Raw genomic sequence first — 13027 nt, forward strand, 5'->3', positions numbered from 1 at the left:
TGACAAAGATACAACGAGCTCAAAAAAAACTAAATTCATTTCTTGAGCGAACAGATAAAAAGGTATTCAGAAGACTTTCAGCTTAGCCCTTAACTTCTTTATTATCGCCTGCAGCAGAAAGTCAAAAGCCGGAGATTATGTTTTTGCCAGTGTGTGTGTGAGTACACCTGTCTGTTAGCAAAATATCTCATCCACCGCTGGACAAATTTGATTAAAACTTGTAGAAAGTAATCCCTTGATGTAGATCTGTGACTGATTAATTTATCAAGTTAGCCCGATTCAAGACGGCCGCCACAGCCAACTCCACCTTAACAAACAAAAAATGGATTTAAATAATTCAGTTTTGCAAATATCGAGTTAAAGTTTGGTGTGGTAGTAGCTGAGAGTCGTTCAGAACAAATAGTTTAAGTGCTACTCATTGTGTGAGATCTTTGCCTTAATCCATATTAACTGCTAGCACCAACCCTGTTTGTCTGTTAGCAAAATATCTCATGAACCACTGAATGTATCTTAAGGAAACTTTCAAAGAGTAATCAATGGATGGACATCTTCGACTGATCAGCATTTGGAGTCAGCCTAATTTATTCAAGATGGCTGCCACAGCTGGCTGATTTTAGCAGGCACAAAACTTGCTGTAACTTTGCCAGTTTAACGAATATTGAGGTAAATTTCAACGTGGTAGCAGCTGAGAGTCATCCCCAACACATACTCTGAGCATGACCGTTGTAGGTAAAGCAACATTAACAGACTAAAGGCCTCCAAAAACCACAAACTGCTCACCTTTCTTCTTCTTCTTCTGATAGGAGTACTTCTTCTCAATCGCGTTGACCTCCTCGGGGGATATGAAGTGACGCACGTTGTAGCTCACCCCCACCCGGTTCAGGTGTCCTCGCACGTGATTGGCCAGCCCGATTCCGTTATGAAATCGATCAGGGCAGTATGGGCACTTCCTCTCTACACTCCTGAGCGCTTCGTCATCCATCTCGACTTCATCCAGCATGCCCTCCGACAGGAAGCGCAGCGCACGCTCGTCATCGTCGTCGCTGTCAGTTTGGGGAGAGGCGGCAGAAATCCTGTTGCTCCTCCTCCTCAAGAAGAAAACCTTCCTTTCTTTCTCGGTTTCCTCTTTGTGCTTTGAGCCCTGCTTGGCAGGTGATGATGACGCAGCAGAAGAGTTCTCTATCAAAAAGATTACATTCACTTTTAGAGTCAACCTGATTCAAGATGGCTGCCACGTCTGTCCAACATTAGCAAACTTAAAATTGACTATAACTCAATCAACTTTGCTGATAAAGAGTTGAAACTTGGAATGGTAGTAGCAAAGAGTCATCCCTAACAACTACTGGAAGTCTCTAAAATGTCCTGCTAGATGCTGCGTAGACTGTGGACTTCAGAGAACACAGTGGACCAGCACCAGCAGAGGACATTGTACCACTGAGAGACAGTCCAGTTCTTTGTCTCCTCAGCAGGTAAGATGCTTATGATGTCTCTGGTTCAGGAGTGGCCGCACTTGAAGAATGAGACATTTGTAGCTCATGTCCAGGAGTTAATCAGCTGATCAGGGTGTGACACCAGGAGTTTACAAGACTGAACCTCTGCAACTTCCTGAGACACTGAATTCAGATTTTTTTTTATTATCTGTAAGCTGTAATCATCAAAATCTAAAGAAATAAAAGCTTGAAATATTTCACTCTGAGTGTAATAAATCTATAGGAGTTTCACTTTCTGAAACGAATGACAAAAAATATTGAACTTTTTTCACGATATTCTAATTTTTCGAGATGCAGCTGTACAGCAGACTCACCACGAGGCTAAAATCCAGCTGATTCATTAACATCTCTCACTTTACAAAGAGTGGAACAGCATTTATTGTCAATACTTTATTGTCAATACTTGTGATTCAAAGTAAGATGTAGCCTTGAACTTTATTTGATTTACCGGTATTTATTTATTTTCCTTTTGGGTGCGCACTTCTTCAAGGATAAACTCAACAGACTGACCTGTCCAGACTCCCCGTGCACAGTGTTTATATCATTTTTCATAACTTTTTGAGCCAATTAAAATGAACTATATATTTTTTTGTATTGAAGATTTTTTTGGGGAAGTTATGAATTTTTCTTCACATATGCTGCATAATGCAACGGGACACATGTCTGTAAAATATGAACAAAGGGTCACGGAGCTAAAATTTTATACACCATGGTGACGTTTCCACATGTACAGTTTTGTCCAGCTTGGACCTTTAGGCGTATTTCAGCAAGCTAACTCGCTAAAAGATTTGGTAAATGTTTTACGCCGTTTGCCTTTCCCGATTCATCTGAAGATCACAGCGATACCACAGTCCATGTGGGTGGAGAAGTGAGCTGCCATCTAGGGCACCTGTAGTTTTGGTTGTAGTTTCAATGCCAGGCAGGGTTGCCAGATAAGAAATGACACACTCGTATACTGTCGCTTTAAAATGATTGCATTTTGACCCAAACTGTCTTATGTGCTGAGTGAGGTTAACTTTTCTGGGGGAGGAGCTTGTAAGATGAGTTGTGTTTTTGTAACGAAACATATTTATGTTTATCTGGCAACCCTGACTAGACTCAGGCTCAGCCGCATGCAGTGTCAGCATGATCACTGTCACAGTCAAACTGGTGAATACAAGACTGTTCCATTGGACCTAGGATGTTGTTAGCTTGCGCCTACATGGTGAAATGGGAGAGTAGCACAAAAACACTCTGCTTTCTGACATTTATTGTAAAAAGAGGTGTTGTGTAAACAGGGCCTCAATCTCCTTGTTTATATCTGTGATTTAAACATTTAAATAAATATTATTAAGCAATAACTGGGGTTATTTAGGCAGCAAAAGTAACAGTATTTTCATTTTTATTTTAAAATAAAAAGAAGTTCAACACAGTACCTAAGATGACGGTGATCCACTTTAGTCTTAGCCTCACTCGTGTTAGCTGTTAGATTGTCAATTTTCTCAAAATGAGGTTGTTCAAAGAGTACATCTACAGCAGGTAAGATATTGATTGTTCATAATGTTTCCACTGAACTCCACTTCAAAAGATCTGAATTATCCCTGTAAAGAGTTAATTTAGTCTGGTGGGCAACGTTAAGCCCAGCTCCAAGTCATTTCACCTTGTTGTTGTGTTCTACCACCTCCCAGAGAAAATGACTAACTCCAGTGGTTAAATGCTACTTTGTGTTTGCTTCTGATGACAACTGTGCTGCACCGGGGGAGCTGGGAACGTAGTGTTCAGTTGGAGCTTTAGGAAATCAGGAGCCTGCTGGGACCCAAAAACAACGTTCTAAGAGAGAACAAATAAAAATAAAAATAATGCCTGTAGAGTCACTTAACAAGCTTACATGACAACTTTCAGAAGAATGTTTCTTGGATCCACCTCTACAACATAAAAAGGTTGGAGTCAGCCTGGTTCAAGATGGCCGTCAGAGCTAATCGACCTCAGCAAACATCAAAATGGGTATAACTCTAAAAATGTTATCAATACTGAGTTAAAATTTGGTGTGGTAGTGGCTGAGGGTCATTCACAAATCATATGCTGATACACTAAATGAGTGCATGAGATCCGTTTATAAAACTGCCAGTAACTACTGGTGTCAACCCTGTCTGTCAGCAAAATATCTTACAAACCACTAGATGGACATGAATTAAAAAAAACTTTGGATGCAGGTCTAGAACAGATTAGCTTATGGGGCTGATATACTTCCAAGATGGCCACCACCGCCAACTGACAGTAGCCAACATAAAAATGTCTACAACTCACTCGACTTTACAAACGTTGAGGTAAGATTTGTTGTGGTAGGAGCCAGTGGTGGGCGCAGTTCCACTGATCTGCTAGCAGCTAACAGCAGAACTATTTGTTTAGCTGATTTGCGTTTTCGTTAACTTTGGAAACTGTTAGCTGTATTAGCTTCTGCTAAATCACCGGTAGGTTTAGTCAACATCGCCCGATAACAAAATTCACAAACTTGTTCCTGTCTGTTGTGGGGCGTGCCTCAAAGAGGCCGTAAGGCACGCTATTAGCTTACTACGTGCACGCGTGACAAGACGTGATTGGTCGACGCAGCTTCAACTGGATGGAGATGAAGACGTGCAACACAGACAGTGACAGTTGTCTGAGCAGTTAGCGGTTTAGCATTAGCTTCTACTATTTTCTTGTACTTGTTTAGCGGTTTAGTGTTAGCAAAGCTACATTTTTAGTTAGCGGAATATGGGTAAGTAAAGCTAACTTTTTGGTTAGCTGTGCCCACCACTGGTTGCAGCTGAGAGTTATTCACTAAATGTACTCTCAGCCTTAAACACCGCGCAATATCTTTGCTTAAAATCTTAGCATTAATGCTAAATATTCATGATGTAAATGGTAAAAGGTAATAGCAACTTTCTATCTTATCAAGACACTCAAAGATCTTTACACTACAATCTGTGCCTCATGTACCCATTCATCCAGCACTCTACGAGATCGATACAAAGAATAATCAGAGCTTTATCACATTCACACACTGATGGGACACACATCGGAGACAATGAGGGGTTCAGTGTCTTACCCAGGGACACTTCAGCTGCTGGTAGAATCGAACCCCCAACTCTTGCATTGGAGGGCGACTGCTCTAAACACTCAGCCACAGCCGCTGTGTGTCCGTTAGCAAAATACCCCCTGAACCACCATACAAAAACTAACAAAAGTCTCAGAAAATAATCAATAGCTGTAATTTACAACACATTCATTTTTGGAGCCAACCCAATTCAAGATGGCCACCACAGCCAATTATACTTACAAAATACAAACATAGATGTATCTCAGTCAGTTTCACAGACACGGCGTAAGAATTGACGTGGTAGTAGCTGAGAGTCATGCCCAGCACAGACTCTGACTGCTAGCATCACTTTAGCTCAACTGTTTGACTGAACGCACCAAAGCTCTGTCGTCTGCATTCCTTCAAGGAGTGCTCGGTCTTTATTGATAACCTGTGTCTGATGTGATTAAATGACCAGTGTCCTCCCTGGTCTACACAGATGAGAATGACTTCAGCAGGTTAAAGTGATCAGTGTGTGTCAAACCCTAACGTTTGAAGAATTTGTCCTACCGGTGTGGCGCTGAGCTCTGCTGTGCAGCCTGCCTCCCATTTGGGAGTCTGCCTCTTGCTGGGATGGATTAAAGCCTCGGCTGTGATCTTGTTCCTGCTCTTCCTCTTCGGTCCCAGTCAGCCTGTCATCCTCCACCTCCGGATCAAACTGGGACAGCTCAGTGGAAGTCCTCCCTCCTGCACCGGAACTCCCTTCGCAGTTGTAGTCCACTCGAGATGCGTCGTCGTCTGGTGTGGTCGTTTCCTCAGATGCGGTGGTTCCTTGAGCTGCGTCGTGCCGGGTCTTGGGCTCGAGAAGGCAATGAGACTCTTTTGACAGCTGTGCACGAGGATTAGATCTTGAAGGTTTTCTGGTTTCATCGTCCCGCTGTCCACCCACGGACACCGGTTCGAAGTGAACGACTGTAAGGTGTTCCTTCAGTCTGGTTGGGCTTGTGGTCAGGAAGGCACAGTGGCCGCACGCCAGGGAGTTGGACGCCCGGTTTAGGAGTTTCTTTCTGTTATGAGTCTTGGAGTGGTTCGCCAGAGCCTGGGCTGTTTTTGTGCTGAAGTTGCACTCGGTGCAGACGAAGCGGCGGCGGTAGCCTGAGGCGGTTCGTGCGTGAGCAGGACTTCTATCTGAATTCAGAGTCGTCACGTCCAAATCTATGACTGCTGAATCCGTGTCCTGTGCTGCCACTAAAGCCGGGGACGAAGGTGGTGATTGGACCATTTCAGGCTCCGACTCCTCGTCTGGACTTGAGAACAGGCCCGTGTGTTGTGCCACAGCTGCCTTTTCTTTATCGTTCAGTTTTTCAATCTCCTCCAGGATCTTCAGACGGGACTCCTGGTGCTTCCTGTGGTGGTCCATCAGGGCTTGGCGGTTGGGCAGGGTCCAACCACACTCCACGCACTGCAAACGGCTGCCCTTTCCCGAGCGCCTGCCTCCACTCTGACAGTGCTCCATCATGTGCTCCTGCAGGTGAATCTGCTTTTTAAAGTAAATGCTACACTCCACACAGGTGAAGACTTCTGCCCCCGACTCCTCTCTTCCATCGTCTTCCTCGGCATTTTCTCTCGTCGTCTCCGCCGTTCCCTCTCCGAAGCCGACTCCCTCTCCGAAGCCGACTCCCTCTGAATCGCAGACCTCTGGGCTCAGCGGTGCCGTCTCATCGGGTATAGATTTATGAGGTCCCGGCGTTGCCAACTTGACGGTCTCTGGCAACGGGTGCTTCGAGATGCCGAGTCCAGAGAAGGGTCTGAGCAGCACCCTCTTCTTTCTGCACCTCTGGATAAAAGTGCAATGAGCCCAGGGGGCAGGAGGGGGACTCTCAGGGTCCGAGTCTCCAGGGAAGGTGTAAACATCTCGTTCGAGCTCCGTACTTTCTTTCCCCTTGGGCCTCGTCGTCTCTCCCTCGCTACTGTCGACCTCCTCCTCCTCCATTTGGCAACCTTCTTTTGGTTTTACTTTGAGCAGAAGTGGCTCCGATGCGTTCCAGCATCTGCCTTCTGCCGCTGGGAAGAAAACGGACGGAGGTAAAAAGAAAGGTATCAAATGTGAAGGCGGGTTTAGTTTCCTCCGTATGGTACTTACATTCCTTTTGGCCGAGCTCACACGTATTTGGCTCCTCTGTCGTTCTGCTCTCATTATTGTCGCTGTGCTCCTCCTCAGGGTCATCTGCATGGAAGTGCTGCAGTTTCTCACATTCAGGATCATCTTCGCTATCAGGCCTATGGGCGGAAACAGAGTCCTTACTCTTTGTCAACCCTGAAACTGCATCTCTGCATAAAAACAACTGGAAATCACTGATCAGGGTCAAAGTCTTACGTCTCTTTATCAGAGTCAAGCTAGCATTCTTTATCATCTTCCAGATAGGTTTATAGGCTTTACCCAAACTTATAGTACTACATGTAAAAACATGTGTGTCTTTATTTTTAAGCTTGCAACTTCAGGTAGAGTTTGCCCATCATAATGTCATATGTTGTATCACAGCAGATGTTGAAACTACGTTGCTACTTTTTTTAAAGTGTGTATATTTTGGGGATTATTAGGATTTTATTTCTATTAGAAAAAGGTTTACAGTTAAAAAGGATCAATGTTTTTTTTTTTTAAATTGTGGAGATAATGAACACTTTGTTCTGCGCCATACGTTTGGATCGCTCCGTTTCGGCTGCTCTGTAAGACTGCAGCTAAAATGAGCTCCGACTGGTCTCTGATAGAACTTGAAACTCACAAAAATAATAATAAAAATTAATGAAACTCAACAAATGAAAATCAGTCATTGCTTTTCAATTGTAGTTCACCGAACTTATTTAAAAAAAAGCAAACTAATGATTTCTGGAACTCTCTGAGACTTCTGCACCTGTCCACGGGTGATTTATCCACTCCTCATGATCAAACTATTTCCAGCAGGTTTAAAGGGTTCCTTCTCCAGATGTTTCAGCTCCTTCCACGGGTGTCCAACAAAATGTAGATCAGGGCTCAGAAGACCACTTCAGAACAGTCCAACGTTTGGTTCTTGGGTGTTTTAGCTGTGTTTCAGGTCAGGACCCATGACCAGAGTCTGACACGGGGCAGCACATTTAGCTCCAGAATACCTTGATAGTCTTGCGATTTGACCGTACCAAACATGTCTTAGTTTAACCTTTGATTAAATTATATTTAATCTTTTCTAGGAGCACTGTGCTTTTTGTCAAATCCAGTATTATTACTTTTTTTAACTATTTCTGTTGAACCAGAGTCAAAAAGCAAAACACTGATTTTCATTAGCTGACAGTCTTTTCATCACTTTAGTCAGTCAAGTCACTGCAGTGACCTTTTGTTTTATAAAACCAATTTGTCCACGACTGTAAAAGTGTGTTTCGGTGGTGCTTTTCATTTTACACAGAATTTATTTGAGTTGATTTGATTAAAGCTACAGAGCAAACAGAACTAAATACCTAAATATGTCATTTAAATTGTTTTACAGCTAATAAATAAGGCCTGATTAACAACTGAAATAATTCTTTATATTTATTCCATTACAGGCTAACTTTAACTTTACTTAACTTTACACACTGTCATCAAATCATAGTAGAAACCTTCAGAAGTTGGATCTGGGACTGACTCAAATTACTCGTGTTCCAGCTGCAGAGGATGTTTTAATAGGGTTTGGTGGCTGTTAGTAAAACAACCTGATAACGTGTTTCTCTGCACTTTATGCATTCAAATATCGCAGTGACACCCTCACTAATAAAGGATGAATGGACTGATTGAGAATCAAACCCACAGACGTGCTAATAATCAGTTTATTACTAGAACTATCTCCACGTTCTGTGTCTGAGGCAGCTATATTGGATTTTGAGGTCGGGGCTGATGAGAAACTTCTGACTACAAGTCAGAATTTCCATTTTTAATCTGTTCCAGTGGGTTTTTCCAACCAAGACTCGGAAATTCAAACTTAGGCGTCCAAATGGAGTTAGTCATTAAATTTATTTCTATTTCATGCTTCTTCAGACAGTGAGAGTAGCAAAAAATGGAATCAAATACTTGAAATATATTTAGATTATTAAGTTACGGGATTTTTATAAAGTAACACCAATAGATGGAATCTAAAGCTTGTGTTTCACTGAGCTGTGACTGTTGGTGCCAAAATAGGAACAGCGTTTGTGAGAAGTTTCCAAAGTATCTCCAAAACATGCCAAGGTTCTCAATGTCCTCGGGCGAGTCACAGGGCATCGTTCTCGTAACCCAAGAATTTTAAACATATAAGAAAAAATTAGCAAAACAAATTTCAAATTGGTCACAGAGTTGTTACGAGCATCTGGGGCCCGTCTCTAATCCTCAATTTAATTTCCACCAATCAGAAAGTGTGAGAACTGAGAAACAACTTTGGGAGGGTTTGGTCACCTGTGAAACCAACTGAGATGACTTGTGTTGTGACTTAGCGCTACATAAATAAACTGAATTGAATTGACAAAAATAGAGCGAGAAAAAACGGATTAAATTACAACATGACAGAAATAAAATACTTAGTGCCTTAATATGTGACCCGTTGCATCAAACCAAGGGTTCAGTCATAATGTGACTAGCTACAGTGAATTGGTGGAAAAATGTCCAAAAATTAGATTGTGTCAAAAATATGGTGAATAAATCCCTTCTCTATGAGTCCTATGAAGGAAATGTCTGAAGTCTATGTCTAAAGAATGTTTTGAAGCACTTCTCAGAGCAGTACCAACAGCTTACCATGATTTTGAGCAGAAAATACTTAACTTGTTGCTACTTTCTCTGCACGCTAGCAAAGCTAATTTCAGTACAAGCTGTGAAATCATGAAATGGTTTGAGGTTTCGTTTTTCAAAGGATGTCAAGAAATTCTTATTAGAATAAGTTAAAAGCTGGATTCAGACCCATTTTCCAGGGGTTACTCAGACAAGAAAGACTAGCGTAATTTCCGGACTATAAGCTGCTACTTTTTTCACACACGTTGAACACCGCGACTTATACAATGCTGAGGCTAATTTATGGACTTTTGTTTTTTTTGATGGGCTATCAAGCTTCATGACACTAAAACATTTAGCCTTGTCACATCCGGGCGCTCACATGGCTGCCCAATACACGCCTCTCTTGGGGGGTGGGTCCTCGTGACTCAGTGAGACTACCTGAATAAATATATCTAACAAAGTTGCCAGGTCCTTTGGACAGATTCATCTTGTTGCAACGCTTCATCTTTTATCCAAAACACTTTGTCAGTCTGAGGAGTTGCAAAAAACTCAGATTAACCAACCGTGTTACCGGACCTGTTCAGAAAAAATATTTACTGTACTTATTTGTGCATGTTACTGGTACGTATTTAATTAAAAGTTTAAACAATCTTTCCGTGTAAATATCTTGTGTCAGAATATGGACACCCGTGGCTTATAGACAAACGCAGCCTATATATGTATTTTTTTGTGTGTGGGCGTGGCTTATATTCAGGTGTGCTCAATAGTCCAGAAATTACAGTAATCAAGCCTTACCTTTGGAACAGGATGATCCAGGTATAAAAAATAATAAACATTAATGACAGATATAAAGTAATCTCTGACTTGACATGATGGGTCACATAAATAAATCTGCATGCCATTTGCAGTAATGTCGCAATTTAATTGCGGTTACGTGTTCACGCAAATATGAATGAGTACCAATTCAGTTTCCAAAAGAAAATTAGCCTCTTTTTGTACACAGCTTTTCCATTTAGGCTTCATTTTTGGTAAAAGATGGTGCACTTTCTTTCTCCCGTGACTGTTTTTATAAATATGTAAAACATTAAAGAACCTAATAAATCCTCTTTAAACTCCTCCATCAAACACCAGTTTGCGTCTCCTGCGCCTTCTCCTCACCTGAGTCCAGTTGAGGGAGATCCTGGGCTGTGAGCAGCCAGACCGTGAGGGTTAGAAAAGTTCTGTAGCTCCTCCTCTGACACCATCAAAGCACACAAAACACACAACCACAAAAACATCACTTCACAGCTCAACAGGTAAAAATCCACAGTGAAAAGCTGCTGCTCGTGCGCAGATTACAGAAGCAGACTGGAGGAAAAAAAACATTTAAAACAACAGGGGGACAACAAGGATGAGTATGACGAGCTGTTACACGCCAAGTTTAGCTAATTTTACAACTACTTCTAGCTTTTCTGCCTTATTCTGGGTTATATGTTGTTCAACTCTGATGAATAAAACAAAAGATCCTGTAAGTAAAAATAAGGACTTGGTTATCTCATAATCATGACTTAGTAACACCTTCATGGGGCAGTATCTTGGCAGAAATTCCAACAAATTTTAACTTTCTTCTAAAAAAAAAAAAAAAAAATCAACAGTAACTTTTGTAATAACCTGAGCTGTAAAAACACCTACATTTCTGTATAAACTGTATAAAAATGAAATATAAACAAAATCAAAAGAAATGGTAACCACTACATTGTGTCACCCACTCCCTGACAGCGCTCTTAATAAGGCAGGTAGACAGACAGAGTAGAAAGTAAGCCTCAGACAAACAGTCATTGTGTGAAAACTGGAGTTCGTACTGAATAAAGAAGCCTGATCTCTAAGTGTCACGAGTATAGCCCGACCAATATATTGGTAGGGCCAGTAATTTAGGCTGATATAGGCGTTTGGGTACATATCGGTATCTGTAATAACTGTCCCATTATTCGCTGATATAAGCATTTCTAATTTTCACCCCTAAAATGGATGTCTCCGGGTGAGTCCAGCGCCTTGACGGAATTACTGCCACTGAACTGTCTGTACTTTAACGCTCCGCGGCCATCAGGCCGGCGCGGTGGTGGATTATTAACAATATTCAAACCAACTTTTGACTGTAAACAACTGCCCATCCCAGTTTCCTGCGCCAGCTTTGAGCTGAGCGTCTTTGAACTCGGACATTCACCTTTGACTTTATGTGCACTCGTCTACCGCCCACCTCGATCTAAGGATTTCATAAATGAGTTTTCTGACTTCTTGGCTGAAATCACACCAAAATATGATCATGTTTTCATTATTGGGGACTTTAATTTGCATATGTGCTGTCAGGAGAAGCCCTTGGTTCACCACTGAGGAGCTAACATCCCAGTTCAACTCTGTCTGCTTAAAGACTCTGGATCATGTCGCGCCTGTTAAAACTAAAAAATCAAAACTCAGAGCAGAACCTTGGCTGAATGACATCACCAAGGCCGTTAGGCAGCAGTGCAGGAGGGTGGAGCGCAAATGGAGGAAAGACAGGTTGAAGGTCTCTTTTCAAATACTTAAAGAGAGTTGGCGCCGTTATCAGAAATCAATAAAAACTGCTAAATCCAAATACTTTTCTGATATAATTACCTCAAACTCTCACAACCCACGTGTCCTCTTCTCCACCCTAAACTCTGTTCTCCACCTCACTGAACCATCACCTCTGGAAGCCTCGATTGAGCTGTGCAAGAACTTCCTACATTTCTTTCTGGAAAAAATTGCGACCACCCGGGCTCTCATTTCCCCTCCAACTCATGACCCATCCATCCCACCTCAATCTGTAGCTCCATTTGACCATTTTGAACCCATCACTCTTTCTTCTCTAGAGCAGGTCATGTGCAGCTTGAAACCTTCTGGCTCCCCCTTTGATGTGGTCCCCCCTCAACTACTAAAGGAGGTTTTTCCTACTCTAGGTCCGTCCATTCTTGCCATAGTACACAGTAGTTTATCCACTGGCGTGGTGCCAAAATCCTTTAAACATGCTGCTGTCCAGCCTCTCCTGAAATAACCAAACCTTGACCCCTCAGTCGTGTCCAACTTCCGGCCTGTCTCCAGACTCCCATTTGTTTCTAAACTACTGGAGAAAATAGTTGAGTCCCAGTTGAAGTGCTTCCTGGAGGATCACGCCATCTTAGAGCTATTCCAATCTGGCTTTAAACCTCTCCATAGCACTGAAACTGCCCTGCTGAAGGTCTTTAACGACATCTTCAGATCCACAGATACTGGTGATTCTGTGTTGCTTGTCCTATTGGACCTTACAGCCGCCTTTGACACCATCGACCATGAGATCCTCATTGCTAGGTTGGAGCAGTGGGTGGGCGTCACAGGATCAGCCCTCAATTGGTTCAGATCTTACCTCGCTGACAGATGCTTTTGTGTCTCCATCAAGGATTTTAGTTCTGCAGCGGCAGAGCTTAAATGGGGGGTTCCGCAGGGGTCCATCCTGGGTCCCCTCCTATTCTCTTTATACCTGCTGCCACTTAGTGCTATTTTCCAGAAACACAACATGCCCTTTCACTTCTATGCCAATGACTGTCAAATTTACTTCCCCCTAAGACACAATGGTACATGCTCTATTCAACCTCTGCTCAACTGCCTGGCTGACATCAGGGACTGGATGACTTTAAACTTCTTAAGTTTCAATGAAAAGAAGTCTGAAGTCATGTTGTTCCCTCCCAACGACACGATCACAAACCACTGCATCGACCT

The 13027-nt window shown here is 42.5% G+C and overlaps 1 protein-coding gene across 1 annotated transcript in view; it reads right to left on the reverse strand.

Annotated features, from left to right (window-relative positions):
- Positions 1–13027, reverse strand: part of LOC119421992 (protein Wiz) — a 23535-nt gene that overhangs the window by 2831 nt on the left and 7677 nt on the right. The window contains exons 3-6 of the mRNA XM_037689344.1: positions 10436–10511; positions 6671–6807; positions 5098–6591; positions 781–1179 (exon numbers count right to left, since the gene is read on the reverse strand). Coding sequence (XP_037545272.1) covers positions 781–1179; positions 5098–6591; positions 6671–6807; positions 10436–10511 — 2106 coding nt within the window. The remainder of the gene's footprint in view (positions 1–780; positions 1180–5097; positions 6592–6670; positions 6808–10435; positions 10512–13027) is intronic.

Source organism: Nematolebias whitei, chromosome 15 (genome assembly GCF_014905685.2).
Source record: "Nematolebias whitei isolate Nwh7 chromosome 15, NemWhi1, whole genome shotgun sequence".
NCBI lineage: Eukaryota > Metazoa > Chordata > Actinopteri > Cyprinodontiformes > Rivulidae > Nematolebias > Nematolebias whitei.